This window comes from Geotrypetes seraphini, chromosome 10, assembly GCF_902459505.1.
Source record: "Geotrypetes seraphini chromosome 10, aGeoSer1.1, whole genome shotgun sequence".
NCBI lineage: Eukaryota > Metazoa > Chordata > Amphibia > Gymnophiona > Dermophiidae > Geotrypetes > Geotrypetes seraphini.
Genome location: NC_047093.1, coordinates 94116851 through 94132251, shown reverse-complemented (window position 1 = coordinate 94132251; position 15401 = coordinate 94116851). Strand labels below are relative to the sequence as shown.

General features: G+C 44.0%; 1 protein-coding gene across 11 annotated transcripts in view; it reads left to right on the top strand.

The window, feature by feature from the left end:
- Positions 1 to 15401, top strand: part of EHMT1 (euchromatic histone lysine methyltransferase 1) — a 642972-nt gene that overhangs the window by 230815 nt on the left and 396756 nt on the right. For all 11 annotated transcript variants that reach the window (XM_033961438.1, XM_033961434.1, XM_033961436.1 and 8 more), the window contains one exon: positions 2387 to 2943. In XM_033961438.1, coding sequence (XP_033817329.1) covers positions 2387 to 2943 — 557 coding nt within the window. The remainder of the gene's footprint in view (positions 1 to 2386; positions 2944 to 15401) is intronic.

Sequence of the window (15401 nt, the reverse complement as noted above, 5' to 3'; positions counted from 1 at the left end):
TATAAAAGGATAAAAGTTTACTGAGAATCACCTTGCTGCTATAGAGGCTTCCTGAATGGGAAAGATCCTACGTTCCTGTTATGGGATAATGATATCCAGTGCCTATCTTTAATTCATTATTGAAAATCTTTGATCAAAAATGAGATGAGGCAAAAGCTGGACAAACCCCCCCTAACTCCCCTCCCCACTTTTAGTAGTTAGCTGGCCGGATGCTTCCTCTGTCCGTCCGTCCGTCATGCTCGCCTTCATCTGAATGGTGGGCCTGCCCCTTCCCGATACATTGTGGGATGCACCAGGGAGGGGCCTAAGGGCCTGATTGGCCCAAAGGAGGGGCTTTAGGCACCTGGGCCAATTGGAATATTAGGCCTGTCTCCCAGTGCTTTGTGGGATGCACTGGGAGTGGCCCAAGATTCTGATTTGCCATATCCCTTAGGCCCTCCCCCATAGGACTTGGCATCCCTCCTGCCGAGGTCATTACGTGGGGCTGGGTGGTATCCGGCAGGAGGGACTGGGCATCCCTCCTGCTGTGGTCATTATGGAGGGGGGGGAGTATCCGGCAGAAGGGACTGGGCATCACTCCTGCTGGGGAATGTGTCAGTGGGGTGGTGGTAGGAGGAATTGGGTACTCCTCCTTCCGCGAACATTCAGGGGTGGGGTGGGGCTTCGGGGGTCCCAGCAGGAGGGAATGGACATTTCCTCCTGCCAGTAGTCTTCGCCCGGGGAGGGGGAAGAAACGGGTCCCTACCATTGCCTCTAAACTGATCGAGGCAGGGAGGTTCCCTTGCTGATCAGTTCAGTGGCCATGTTTACTTGAAGGCTGGTCTACATTTCAGGTGCCTTCCACTGGCTTAGGGAGACACCTAGAGTTGCCTAGGGCTCCCTAAGCTCACCTAAGGCCACTTCTGGGCGAAACCACACCTAGCCTTAGGCAAGGTTAGGCGGCCACTAGGTTCCTGGAGGCGCCTACCTCGAGAGTTTTTTTCCCCAAAAAATGTGAATCCCAATTGGTTTTTAGGCAGTGGTAGGCCGCATAAAATCGGGACGCTGTCTATAGAATTTGCTCCATATTTTGTTTTCTACTCTTGCCTTTACCAGATTGAGCATTGCTATGTTGGTCTAACAGCTCAAGGAAATAGATTGTTGCCACCACCCCCTCACCCCTTAATCCTGATATGTTGTGCTGGACAGTAGGTGGCAGTTGTCTCTCAAATTTTGAAATATATTTACTTTTTGCACTCTGGTCTTATCCATGTATCTTGAAATGCAAGTTAAGAGCTCTTAATTCATGTATTGTGTTGACATTGTAACATACTATGTCATACTTTGTATTGTAATCTGAATACCATATATATTCGAATATAAGTCAATCCAAATATGTCAAGATCTCCATTTTCTCCCCAAAAAGGAGGAAAAATGCTTGACTTGAATATAAGTTGGGCAGCTTGATATTCAAATGCCCTGACCTGTCTGGCTCTGCACCCAGCCTCCTTCCTCCCTCCCTCCACTGTCAGACTCTGCACCCAGTCACCCCCCCTCCCCCGCCCTATCCTCCTACCTCCTCTGCTGATCCCTGGTGGTCCAGAGGTGCATTGGTCAGGAGCGAGCTTTTTGCGCTGCTGCCCCGCTGCTAACCCGGTCGGTGGTAGTTGCTGTGAGATCCGTTTTTTTTTCTGCTGCTGAGTGGTAACGAGCAGGAGTGCGCATTGGCGCTCCTGCTCGGCGCTGAGCAGCTTCTTGACTGGCTCTCAGGATTTGCAAGAATTTGTGGGAGCCAGTTAGGAAGCCGCTCAGCACCGAGCAGGAGCGTGAAAGCAGGCTTCTGCTCATTGTTGCTCAGCAGCAGAAGAAACCTGATCTCGCGGCAGCCACCACCAACCAGGTTAGCAGCGAGGCAGGAGTGTGGAAAACTTGCTCCTGCCTGCTGCACCACCAGGGATTGGCAGAAGAGGTAGGAGGACAGGGCAGGAAGGGAGGGGGACAGCCTTGGGGGGGAGGGGAGAGCTTGGCGGCAGCCTGCCATAATTCTGGGAGGGGGTGCACTGACCCAAATATAAACTGACCCAAAAATACTGGTTTATATTCGAGTATATACAATATTTTTTTTACTGCTGTAAATGTCTATTGCTTGAGTTTGACTTATTCTTACTGTACATCACCTTTAGTGAACTTCTTCAAAAAGGTGGTAAATAAAACCAAATAAAATAAATACTTCATACATCTCAATCTGTGATTTTAACATGCTCCTTCAAAAATTTTTTCTTGTTCGATGGTCATCTTTGTGTTATGGGTTTGTTTGGGTTTTTTTGCTGTATTTTGTACTTGGGTTATTTGTGCTTTGAATTATGGTTTTTAAATCATTATTATTTTTTTAAATATATTTTTACAGTAAGTGATGCCATGGCTGCAGATGGAAGTTTAGAGAAGCTAATTGGGGAACCAAAAATGACTGCTGATGGAGAAACTAATGGCTCTTTTGAAAGAACTGAAATAAAGAGCCATCTGAACCCAATCAAGAACCTTCAGGAAAGTATGAAGGCAATTCAGCAGGACTCCAGTAGTAAACTAAACAGGATAAGTGAGAATGGGATATCAGAAAGAAACAGTGAAGGTGGAAAGCAAAATCATATGAAATTGAATGATCACACACAGACTTCTGTAACAGGAAGCAATGGTTATATTTTAAATAAGCAGACTGCCCCAGAGCAGCCCCTAAGGACTATCAGCACCCCAAATGCTTTTGTTAGTGGTCACGCCACAAAAACTCTTCCAGCTGCAGCAAGTAAAGCAAGAACTCCAAATACATTTTCCCCAACACAAGCAACACTGTCTGCCAAGCTCGGGGAAGGAAGTAACGATGCCGATGTTAAGAAATCAGGGGTTGTCACTTCTGAGGTGAAGGTCCACAGAGCACGGAAGACCATGCCCAAGCCCAGCACAAATCTGGTAATGTACAAACCTAGCACTCTATTGGTTATACCACGCAGGCTCATTTGCTAGAAAATCATAGCAAACTTTTACTTAAATAATAAACCTTGAAGAAAGGCATCTGATAGCTGTCAGAATTGTAGAATGTTAAATGTCCTGCTCTGCACAGTTGAGGTAATGCTGAGAACGTTTAAACCAGTGCATTTTCAAAGGGCGTAAATTAACCTATTGGCTGTTATTTTCATTGCAAACCTCCCATTCAAAATGTATTGTATGAGCTTTTTCATGGTATGGATTTTTTTGTTTGGCTTTTATTGGCACAGTGGTAAAAAGTACATTGAAAATTTGAAAACAAACCCAGAATTGCTCAGGTTTCCAGAAAAGAAGCATAATGACATGATATTCACATGGTTTTCTGGGTACCCAAATAATTGTTACAGAAACACACGCTGTTATGTCATAAGTTGTAAAGAAATTCTGTTTAATTGTAAATATAGACCATATGAGATAAAAACGAAGCTCCTAAGGGCAAAAAATATACTTTAAAAAAGTTTGAAGAAAATCCAAGATGTGCTGCCGCGGGTGCCAATTTTGCCCTAAAACAGCCTGAGAAAATTCAGGGAACCTGGGAAAATGGTGATTTTGCATTTTTAGAGATGGGGGAGGGGGGTTAGGACATACAGGGAAAACACCCAAAACCCATTTTTGGAAACCCCCCAATTGCCAATACACATATGCATGCAGTGTACTCAAAGTGGTTGTGCTGCAAATAATAGTACTGGCAGGCTAGCTGACAAGCATGCATGGAGATCTATTACCTCAGGAAGCTGTGAAAACTGGATTTTTCACTTCTTCTGACTGCCTCAACTGCCTGTTCACCCCAGCTGGTGACTATTCGGACCTCCAGAACAATTAGGGAAGGTACACAGTCCGATCCTGGTTGCACCTCCACAGAACTGTGCAGTCTCTCTGTACCTCTGTCTACTCATAGCGGACAAACCCGGGTAGAGTTAACTCCCGATCCTGGAGCCCCGATCTGTCCTGCAGGCTGTCCGAGGAGCTTATTGCAGTTTTAACTAACAGGTAACCCCCTAGAAGCAGACAATGTAAATATAAAAGTATGCAGTCTCCCGCCAAAGGATGTCCCCGCAGGGCTCATCCACAACACAAGGGCAAGACTTGCACCAAAAACAAAATAAAGTAACTAGAAATTAATCATGAGCAGAAGAGAAAAGAACCAGCAGTCAAAGCTGCAGGAAACAGACTGGAGTTCCAGGGTATGTAACAAGATATATCCACATAGGGAGGGGCTAGAACTTGATTTGTAGTTACTGCAGATCAAAGCTAGAGGAATTACATTACCCTACCATTCAGCCTCCAGAGGAGATTTACAAGAAAGAAGATTAGCAGAGAGAGGTAAGAAACCTAATCTTTCGTTAGCATAGTGCTCAATAGTCAAAAAGATTTGTTTCTAACCTTGAGAGTTATGCTCATAAATTGGCATAGAAACATGATGGCAGATAAAGACCAAATGGCTCATCCAGTCTGCTCATCCGCCTGTCCCAAGTGCCTGTTCCACACTTTCTTGAATTCAGACAGTCTTTGTCTCCACCACCTACACTGGGAGACCATTCCATGCATATTGCACTCTTTCTGTAAAAAAGTTTTTCATTAGATTACTCCTGAGCCTATCACCTCTTAACTTCATCCTAGGCCCTCTCATTCCAGAGCTTCGTTTCAATTGAAAGAGACTCACCGCATGTGCATTTATTTATTTATTTAAAATATTTATATCCCGCAAATCCAACAATGCTAAGCGGGTTCCAAAGTTACATACATAATCAAAATACAATAAAATACAAAACATACATTAAGAAATCATCACTAAAGAGAACCTCTCTGATGAAAGCCAAAAAAAGAGAGAACTCCCCTCCCACGCACAGTAACACATAAATTAAAAACATCATAAAAACTAAATAAGAAAAGCAGGTCATACAGCTTTCAAAGAAAGGTATTCAACAAGTCCCATCTCAGCCAAATTTATAACCTCATAAATCGATGTGCAAATAAAGCTGTTTTCAAACCTTTCCTAAACTGAATCAAAGTAGGGGCCTGCTTAAGCTCCAAAGAAAGAGTATTCCAACAAACTGGACCCTGCACAGAAAACATAGTTTTGTGAGTTACAGAGAGCTTCACAAAGGTGAAGAGTCATTTATGCCTCCTAGGTATTTAAACATCTCTCAAGAATCCAAATCGCAATAATTACAATCAGCAATAATTACAATCAGTATAATTACAATCAGCAAAAAATTGTTATTAGCCTAGTGGTGGGGATACCCCATGAAAATACATTTATAATAGGTGAAGAAAAAGCCTGAACTTATCAACAATATACGGATGGCAACCCAATGAGTTTTTAAGCCATTTTGAAACGTGTGGCGTTTTTTTGCCTATGATACAGAGCAGGACTGGCTTAAAAACTCATTGGGATGCCGTCCGTATATTGTTGATAAGTTGAGGCTTTTTCTCCACCTATTATAAATGTATTTTCATGGGGTATCCCCACCACTAAGCTAAAATAACAATTTTTTGCTGATTGTATTTAAACATCTCTATCATCTCTCCCATCTCCCGCCTTTCCTCTCTAAAGTATATATATTGAGATCAGGTCCAAGAACAGAACCTTGAGGCACACCACTAGTAACATTCCTTTCCTCAGAGCGATCTACGTTGACCACTACACTCTGTTGCCTTCCATTGAACCAGTTCTGACCCAGTCTGTCACTTTGGAGCCCATACTGAGAGCACTCAGTTCATTTATTAAATGCCTGTGTAGAACACTGTAAAATGCTTTGCTAAAATCTAAATACACTACATCTGGTTTTTTTCCTCTATCCAATTCTCTGGTCACCAAGTCAAAAACCTTGATCAGATTTGTCTGACAAGACCTGCCTCTAGTAAATCTATGTTGCCTTGAGTCCTGTAATCTGCTGAATTCCAGAAACTTTACTATTCTCTGTTTTAAAAGTGTTTACTTTTACTTAGCATAGATGTCAGACTTACTGGCCTGTAGTTCCCTATGTCTTCCTTGCTTCCACTTTTGTGAAGAGGAACCACACCTGCCCTTCTTCAGTTCTCCGGTATCATGCCTGATTCTAGAGAAACATTGAAAAGTTCAGGTAGTAGAGCTTCCAGAACCTCCCTAATTTCCTTCAATACCCTTGGATGACCGGTTCATAGACAACGGCGCGAAAGACAAAAGAGCGTGCCGACAATTGAGCGCAGCGCGCTCCGCCGCGCCACTCTAAATTACAGTTTTTAGGGGCTCCGACGGGGGGTTTTGTTGGGGAACCCCCCCAGTTTACTTAATAGACATTGCGCTGGCGTTATGGGGGTTTGGGGGGTTGTAACCCTCTACATTTTACTGTAAACTGAACTTTTTCCCTAAAAACAGGGAAAAAGTGAAGTTTTCAATAAAATGTGGGGGGTTACAACCCCCCAAACCCCCATAACGCCCCCACAATGCGGTGCGATGTCTATTAAGTAAAGTGGGGGGGTTCCCCCACCACGCCCCCCCGTCGGAGCCCTAAAAACAGTAATTTAGAGCGGTGCGGCGGCGCGCGCTGCGCTCAATTGTCTGGGCGCGCCTTTGTCCCGGCGCGCTTTTGACCTGACACCGGATGACCTCTTTGAAAATTCATTACGTTGAGTGAATAAATTTTTACTCAAAATTTCACTAAACTCTCAAATTTAGGAGCATAAAATGTTTGTGGTAATAGGGCTGAATTTACGGTAAGTAGAAGTTAGGGGCATAGCACTGATTTTCAGCACTAGGTTAATAAATTTATGCAAAAGAATGCCAGGCTTAAATTTATGAGCATGATTTTTAAGGTCCTAAATTAAGATACATTTTCATTTTGGATGAAAATAGGGCACATATTTAGGAGCTCAGCATTTTCTGAATATTGCGCTTGTAGTTTTTAGTTAAAATATAATTGGTGCAGAATGTTGCCTCTGTCCTAGTTACCGTATATATGTCGATTTGAATATAAGTCGAGACCCTCATTTTTCCCCCCAAAAAAGAGGAAAAATGGTTGACTTGACTATAAGACGGGGTCTTAATATTCAAGTGCCATGCCCTGCCAGGATCTGCACCCAGTGTCCCCTCCCTCACGCTCTCCCCTGCCAGGCTCTGCACCCATCCCCCCTCCATGCCAGGCTCTGCACCCAGCCCTCTTCCCTCCCTACCCTACCAGGCTCTGTACTTAGCCCCCCTCACTCCTTGCCAGGTTCCATACCCAGCCCCCTCACTCCATGTCAGGCTTTGCACCATGCCTCACCTTCCTACCTCTGATGGTCTAGTGGTAGGCCGGGAAAGGAGGGATGCCTCCTGTCTCCCGTCCTGGCTGACTAACTTTTTTTTTTTTTTAATTCCCTCCCCCCCCCCTCCCGGTGCGCTTACCTGCCACTTTTAATCCTTGGTGGTCCAGCAGTGTATGGAGAAGAAACGATCTTTCCATGCCCTGCCCTGTGCTGAGCCTATCTGTCCCATTCCCTTTTGGCGGCCAGGGGCACACCCTAAAAAGGTTAAACAGAGCATCCACAACATACTCAATCTCCTCCAAGAGGAACTGGGGATTAGCGCTGCTGTCCAGATCTGAAGCCCAGCCTAGCCAAGTGTGGCATGCTCAGGCAATAAAAGATGCTACCACTGTCACTTTCAATCCCAGCACAGCAGCCTTGAATTATCTTTTGAGGACAAAGTCTATTTTGCGGTCCTGTGTATTCTGAGGACTATACCCCTTTCAAATAGGGAGTGACATTCGCTTCGTAACCTGTACCACCAGTGAACCCACTTTAGGTGTAGCAAACCACTGCTGAAACTCAGCATCCATCAGGTAACATCTTAGTAATCTCTGGATGTGAGAATAAACAGGTACTATGTTTGTTTATTTGTATTTATAGACCGCTCTTCTCTATAAGAACATATGAATAGCCTTACTGGGTCAGACCAATGGTCCATCAAGCCCAGTAGCCCATTCTCACGGTGACCAATCCAGGTTACCAGTACCTGGCAAAACCCAAGGATTAGAAATATTTCATGCTACCAATACAGGGCAAGCAGTGGCTTCCCCCATAACATCTTAGCGGTTTACAAAAATAATATAACATATAACATACATAGCATAATAACAAATTTCTAGACCGCATAACCCTAAGTTCAGTGCTGTTAACAAAAAGATTATGCTATGAGAAAATACAAAGATAATGTAATACACTTCTCCCTCGGTATTCGCGGGGGTTAGGTACAGAGCTGGACTGCGAAGTGTGAAAAATCGCAAATAACTTCTCGGCCGGTTCTGACCCACCCCCGCCTCCCTCTTGCGTCCCCAGAACCTTACCTGGTGGTCTAGCGGTGAAGCGGGGCAGGAGCGATCTTCCTATGCTCCTGCCCCATGCAGAGCCATCATCAGAATGGCTGCCGTGAGTTCCCATTGTAGTCTCGAGACTACAACGGGAACTCATAGCAGCCATTCTGATGACGGCTCTGCACGGGGCAGGAGCATAGGAAGATCGCTCCTGCCCTGCTTCACCGCTAGACCACCAGGTAAGGTTCCGGGAGGCTTGGATGGCTTAAACAAAGCCAAAAAATGTAGTAGTTTTTTTTATAAAAAGAAATATTGAATAACCGAATCCGCAGATACTGAAACCGCGAATTCAGAGGGAAAAGTATACACAGATTTAGTTAGCCAAAAATTTGGAGAAAAGAAAAGTCTTCAGAAGTTTTCTTATAATGTGTATATGATGTAGATCTAATCAATAATGGGCGGAAATCTTTGTCGTAATAAGCTGCTTGATAGAAAGACAATGCCCATGATGTTTCTTACTTTTACAGCCCTTAGCTGTAGGGAATGTAAATAGGGCATGAGATTTTCTACTCTTCTCATATATCACGATAACAAATCTATCAACAAAATAAAGTGGGGCCACACCAAAAGCATCTTTATAATATAAACATCCTAACTTAAAAATCACCCGGTCCTCCACTGGGAGGCAATGCAACTTACAGTAAGAAGGAGTTAATAATTGGGGATTAATAATCGGAATGAACCGGATATGCTGGGAGGTGAGAAGCCGATATGCACGGACGGGGAGAGGGATCTTAGGGTGATAGTGTCCGAAGATTTAAAGGCGAAAAAACAGTGTGACAAGGCAGTGGCTGCTGCCAGAAGGATGCTGGGCTGTATAAAGAGAGGCGTAGCCGGTAGAAGGAAGAAGGTGTTGATACCCCTGTACAGGTTATTGGTAAGGCCCCACTTGGGAGTATTGTGTTCAGTTTTGGAGACCGTATCTGGCGAAGGACGTAAGAAGACTTGAAGCGGTCCAGAGGAGGGCGACGAAAATGATAGGAGGCTTGCGCCAGAAGACATATGAGGAGAGACTGGAAGCCCTGAATATGTATACCCTAGAGGAAAGGAGGGACAGGGGAGATATGATTCAGGCGTTCAAATACTTGAAGGGTATTAACGTAGAACAAAATCTTTTTCAGAGATAGGAAAATTGTAAAACCAGAGGACATAATTTGAGGTTGAGGGGTGGTAGATTCAGGGGCAATGTTAGGAAATTCTACTTTACGGAGAGGGTGGTGGATGCCTGGAATGCACTCCCGAGAGAGATGGTGGAGAGGAAAACGGTGACTGAGTTCAAAGAAGCGTGGGATAAACACAGAGGATCTAGAATCAGAAAATAATATTAAATATTGAACTAAGGCCAGTACTGGGCAGACTTGCATGGTCTGTGTCTGTATATGGCTGTTTGGGGGAGGATGGGCTGGAGAGGACTTCAATGGCTGGGAGGGTTTAGATGGGATGGAGTAGGTTTTAACAGATATTTCGGCAGTTGGAACTCAAGCACAGTACCGGGTAGAGCTTTGGATTCTTGCCCAGAAATAGCTAAGAAGAAAAAAATTTAAAAAATTTAAATTGAATCAGGTTGGGCAGACTGGATGGACCATTTGGGTCTTTATCTGTCGTCATTTACTATGTTACTACCTCAGGCCATAAATCATTCTTACTGCAGTATTTGGAACCAAAGTCAACCTGGCCAAATTTTTCTTAGTACTTGTCAAATATACAATGTTACAGTAATCTAGAATATTCAAATGTAATATCTGAATTAAGAGTGTGAAGGCGGTAGCATCGAAGTAGGATCTGATGGTACGAAGTCTCCATAAGGTATAGTAACCCTTCTGAACCACTGCATCTATCTGATTTTTCATAGTCAAGCACTGATCAAAAACCACTCCCAAGATTTTAATTGTAGAACTTATTGTAAATGATACTGAATTGATCTTAATTATTGGTTCAAAAATAATCTTTTGTGATGACACAAAAAAGAATTTAGTCTTTTCCTGATTTAGTTTCAGCTTGAATTTTTGCATCCAGGATTCCATCATGCTTAACACAGACTCAATAAATTGAGTACTATTGTATAACGTATTACAACATTGGATAACTATTGTAATATCATCAGCATAGCTGAACAACCTGAAGCCCATTTTAGTCATCCAATAACCCAACAAAAGGAGATACATATAAAAAAAATCCAACAACTTAAAATATAACATTAAAAATACAGAATATAAAATGTAAAGACTGCAACTGAAGAATCCCTCCCAAAGTTTCAATCCAGCATAATACCAATTATCCCTTAGAACAATGGTCCCCAACCTTTTTGACACCAACAACCTATTTTATAGAAGCAAATTTTTCCAAGGACCGGGGGGGGGGGGGGGAATTTGGGGGCGGGTTCATAGGGCAGTTTTATACACAATAGACATTACATTTCTACCAAAAAAGAAATAGAAAATTCTACCTTTGTTGTTTCTGCTTTCCTCATCTTTTTGTCATTCTCTTCCTTCCATCCACCATCTGCCTTCTCTCTGCCTCTTCCATATGGCATCTGCTTTATTTCTATGCCTCTACCAGAAACTCTCTCCCTCCACCCCCCACACCCAATTGGTCTGGCACCTATCTTCTTCCCTCTGCTCCCCCATGCACTGACATCTGTCTTTTTCCCTTACATCTCTCGCTCCCTCCCTCAGGTAGTTTTTAGTATCTCTCTCCTCCTTTCAGATCTGGTATCTGTTTCCTCCCTGTCCTGCAATGCTTCGGTATCTCTCTCTCCTCTCCCTTCCTATTATTTTCTATCGTTCCTTATCAATTTGTTTTCTACCTCTTGTCTATTTACTTTCCAGTCCTCAATTTCCCTTTCATTGTGTCTTCCTACAGCTTACCACCTCTTTCCCTTACCCCTTCCAGTATCTCTCTAAATCTGTCCTCTTCCCCCCAGTCCAGCATGTGCTCTTTCTTTATCCCCTCCTTCCATCCAGTATGTGCTCGCTCTCTTCTCCCCACTTCCTTCTTGCGTCTACTCCCTCTCTCCACTTTCAGCATCTGTTCCCCTCTCTCTCTCCCCTCCCATCCAGCGTCTTCTCCCCTTTCTCTCCTCCTCACTTCCTTCTAGTGTCTGCTCTCCCTCTCTCTCTCTCTCTCTCCACTTTCAGCGTCTGTTCCCCTCTCTCCCCTTCCAACCAGTATCTTCTCCCCTTCCCACTTCTATCCAGTGTCAGCTCCTCCCTCTCTCTTCACTTCTCTTCAGAATCTGCTCTTCTCTCTCCCTTTCACCCTTCCCCCTTTCCCTCCACTTCCCTTCAGCGCCACTGAACCTCTTCCCGTCAGGCCACCTTTCTCCCTTCCCCTCAACTTCGCAGTTGCTCCGGAGTTTTCTGTTTCTGAGTATCTGGATGTGGCAACATTCTCACAAGTCCCACATGACTGCCCCAAAGAGTCTGCTCTGACGCAAGCCACCCAGGCGGAAACAGGAAGTGCATCAGAGAAGAAGCTTTGGGGCAGTTGTGTGGGACTTGTGAGATTGTTGCCACATCCAGATACTCAGAAACAGAAAACTCTGGAGCACCCGCGAAGTTGAAGGGAAGGAGATGGCAAGACGAGGGGAAGAGATGCCTGTTGCCGGTAGTTCTCTCATGGCCCGTCTGTCAGACGTCAGCAGGCCGCGAACTGGGGGTTAGGGACCCCTGCCTTAGAATGAAATTCTATCTAGGACAGGGGTGTCAAACTCAGTCACATTAAGGAGCCAAAATCCAAAACACAGACTAAAACACACACACACAGACTAAAACACACACACACACACACGTACGTACACACGTACACACACATGTACGTACACACACACGTACGTACACACTGTCACACACACACACTGTCATATAATGGTACACACTGTCACATAATGGTACACACACACACACACTGTCATATAATGGTACACACACACACACACACTGTCACATAATGGTTAACCACAAAAGTAAACTACACAAAGCACACTGTATGCTTCTCAACATCCCCCTACCTTTGTTGTCACCCTCCCTCCATGCTGTGCCACACGGAAGAGGGAATGCTTCTGGATGAGGCGAGGGACATGCTCGTGCACACTGCGGCTGTGAGTAGGAGGGAGCCGGCCACAAGATAAGACCGGGGGCATTGGATCGCGGGCCGCATAAAATAGCCAGTGGCCTGGATTCGGCCTGCAGGCCTTCAGTTTGACGCCTGTGATCTAGGGAAATGTTAAACCAAAAAGATAAGTTTTTAATAGACTTCTAAATTTAATATAAGTAGGTTCACTAGAGTAGTCTGTTCTCACGGTGGCCAATCCAGGTCACTAGTACCTATCCAAAATCCAAAGGGTAGCAATATTCCATGCTACCTATACAGGGCAAGCAGTGGCTTTCCCCTTGTCTTTCTCAATAACAGACTATGGACTGTTCCTCCAGGAACTTGTCCAAACCTTTCTTAAAACCAGCTATGCCATCGGCTCTTACCACATCCTCTGGCAACGCGTTCCAGAACTTAACTATTCTCTGAGTGAAAAAAAAATTCCTCCTATTGGTTTTAAGAGCACTTTCCTTTAACTTCATTGAGTGTCCCCTAGTCTTTGTAATTTTTGATGGAGTGAAAAATCGATCCACTTGTACTTGTTCTACTCCACTCAGGATTTTGTAGACTTCATAAGAACATAAGAAGTGCCGCTGCTGGGTCAGACCAATGCCCAGCAGTCCGCTCACGCGGCGTCCCTCTGGTCAAAGACCAACGCCCTAACTGAGACTAGCCCTACTGAGTACGTTCCGATTCAGCAGGAACTTGTCTAACTTTGTCTTGAATCCCTGGAGGGTGTTTTCCCCTTGACAGACTCCGGAAGAGTGTTCCAGTTTTCTACCTCTCTCTGATTGAAGAAGAGCTACTTTACGTTCGTACGGAATCTATCACCTGTCAATTTTAGAGAGTGCCCTCTCGTTCTCCCTATCTTAGAGAGGGTGAACAACCTGTCATTATCTACTAAGTTTATTCCCTTCAGTACCTTGAATGTTTCGATAATGTCCCCTCTCAGTCTTCTTTGTTCGAGGGAGAAGGCCCAGTTTCTCTAATCTTTCACCGTACGGCAACTCCTCCAGCCCCTTAACCATCTTAGTCTCTCTTCTCTGGACCCTTTTGAGTAATACTATAATAATAATAATAATAATAATTTTATTTTTATATACCGCCAAAGTAGTTCTAGGCGGTTTATAATAAGAAGAGCTGGACAGTCAACGAAGTAGTTCGAGGCGGTTTACAATAAGAAGAACTGGACAGTCAGTGAAGACATAACAATGAAGTCCTTGGATACAATGAATTCTTAGAATAACAATGATGTCTTTAAATACATGCATATTTGTGGGGAGGAAGAAAAACAGGGTGAAAGTCACATTGTGGGGGCGTCAAGTACAGGTAAGTAGAATACAGGGGAAAGGCTTTAAGAGTTCTTGGTTACAAATCGGTTAAACAGATTGGTTTTGACTAGTTTTCTGAAGTTAAGGTAGGATGAAGAGTGCTTTATGAGATTGCCTAGCCAGTCGTTCTGTTGATTTGCTTGGAACGCAAGAGTTCTGTCAAGGAATCTTTTGTATCGGCAGTTTTTTATTATTGGGTGGCTAAATATTTGTATTCTGCGTTTTGGCCTGGTGGAATAGTCTAATTTGAAATGGGCGACCAGGTATAGGGGGGCTAAACCCCCCTTCATGTACGGCAACCAGTGCTGGACGCAGTACTCCAGGTGATGACGCACCATGGCCCGGTACAGCGACATGGTAACCTTCTCCAATCTGTTCGTGATCCCCTTCTTTATCATTCCTAGCATTCTGTTCGCTCTTTTCGCCGCCATCGCACTTTGCGTGGACTTCTTCATCGACTTGTCGATCATAACTCCCAAGTCTCTTTCCTGGGAGGTCTCTCCAAGTACCGCCCCAGACATCCTGTATTCGTGCATGCAAATTTTGTTACCTACATGCATCACTTTACACTTATCCATGTTGAACCTCATCTGCCATGTTGATGCCCATTCCTCGAGCCTGATTATGTCACGTTGCAGATCTTCGCAATCGCCCTGTGTCTTCACTACTCTGAATAACTTCGTATCATCCGCAAATTTAATCACCTCATTCGTCGTACCAATCATATCTCCTCTCAGCCTTAATCGTTTTAGTCTTTCCTCATACGAGAGGAGTTCCATCACCTTTACCATCTTGGTTGCTCTTTGAACCTTTTCTAGTGTCACTATATCTTTCTTGAGATAAGGAAACCAGAATTGAATGCAATACTCCAAATGAGGTTGCACCATGGAGTGATATAGGGGCATTATACCATTCTTAGTCTTGTTAACCATCCCTTCTTTAATAATTCCCAGCATCCTGTTTGCTTTTTTGGCTTCCGCTGCACATTGAGCGGAAGGTTTCATCGTATTGTCTTCAATGATACCCAGATCCTTTTCTTGGGCGGTAACCCCCAAGGTGGACCCTAGCATCTGGTAACTTATTCAGGTTATTCTTCCCAATGTGCATCACTTTGCATTTGTCCACATTAAATTTCATCTGCCACTTGGGACGCCCAGTCTTCAAATTTCCTAAGGTCCGCATGCAATTTTCACAATCTGCATGCGTTTTAACAACTTTAAACAGTTTAGTGTCATCTGCAAATTTAATCACTTAACTCGTCGTTCCAATTTCCAGATCATTTTTAAATAAGTTAAATATCACCGGTCTCAGTTCAGACCCCTGCGGCACTCCACTGTTTACTCTCCTCCATTGAGAAAAATGACCATTTTAACCCTACCCTCTGTTTTCTATCTGATAACCAATTCCTAATCCATAACTGAACTTTGCCACCTATCCCATGACTCTTTAATTTTCTCAGGAGCCTCTCGTGAGGAAGAGGATTCCATAGATAGGGTGCAGAAGCAAAAAAGGTAGAATTATGTGTAGAAGTTAGTCTTACAAAATGAACTGAAGGCAAGGAAAATTTTTAAACATTAGAGGAATTAGTTACGGGTATTAGTTAACATCCAAGTAGTATTTTGTA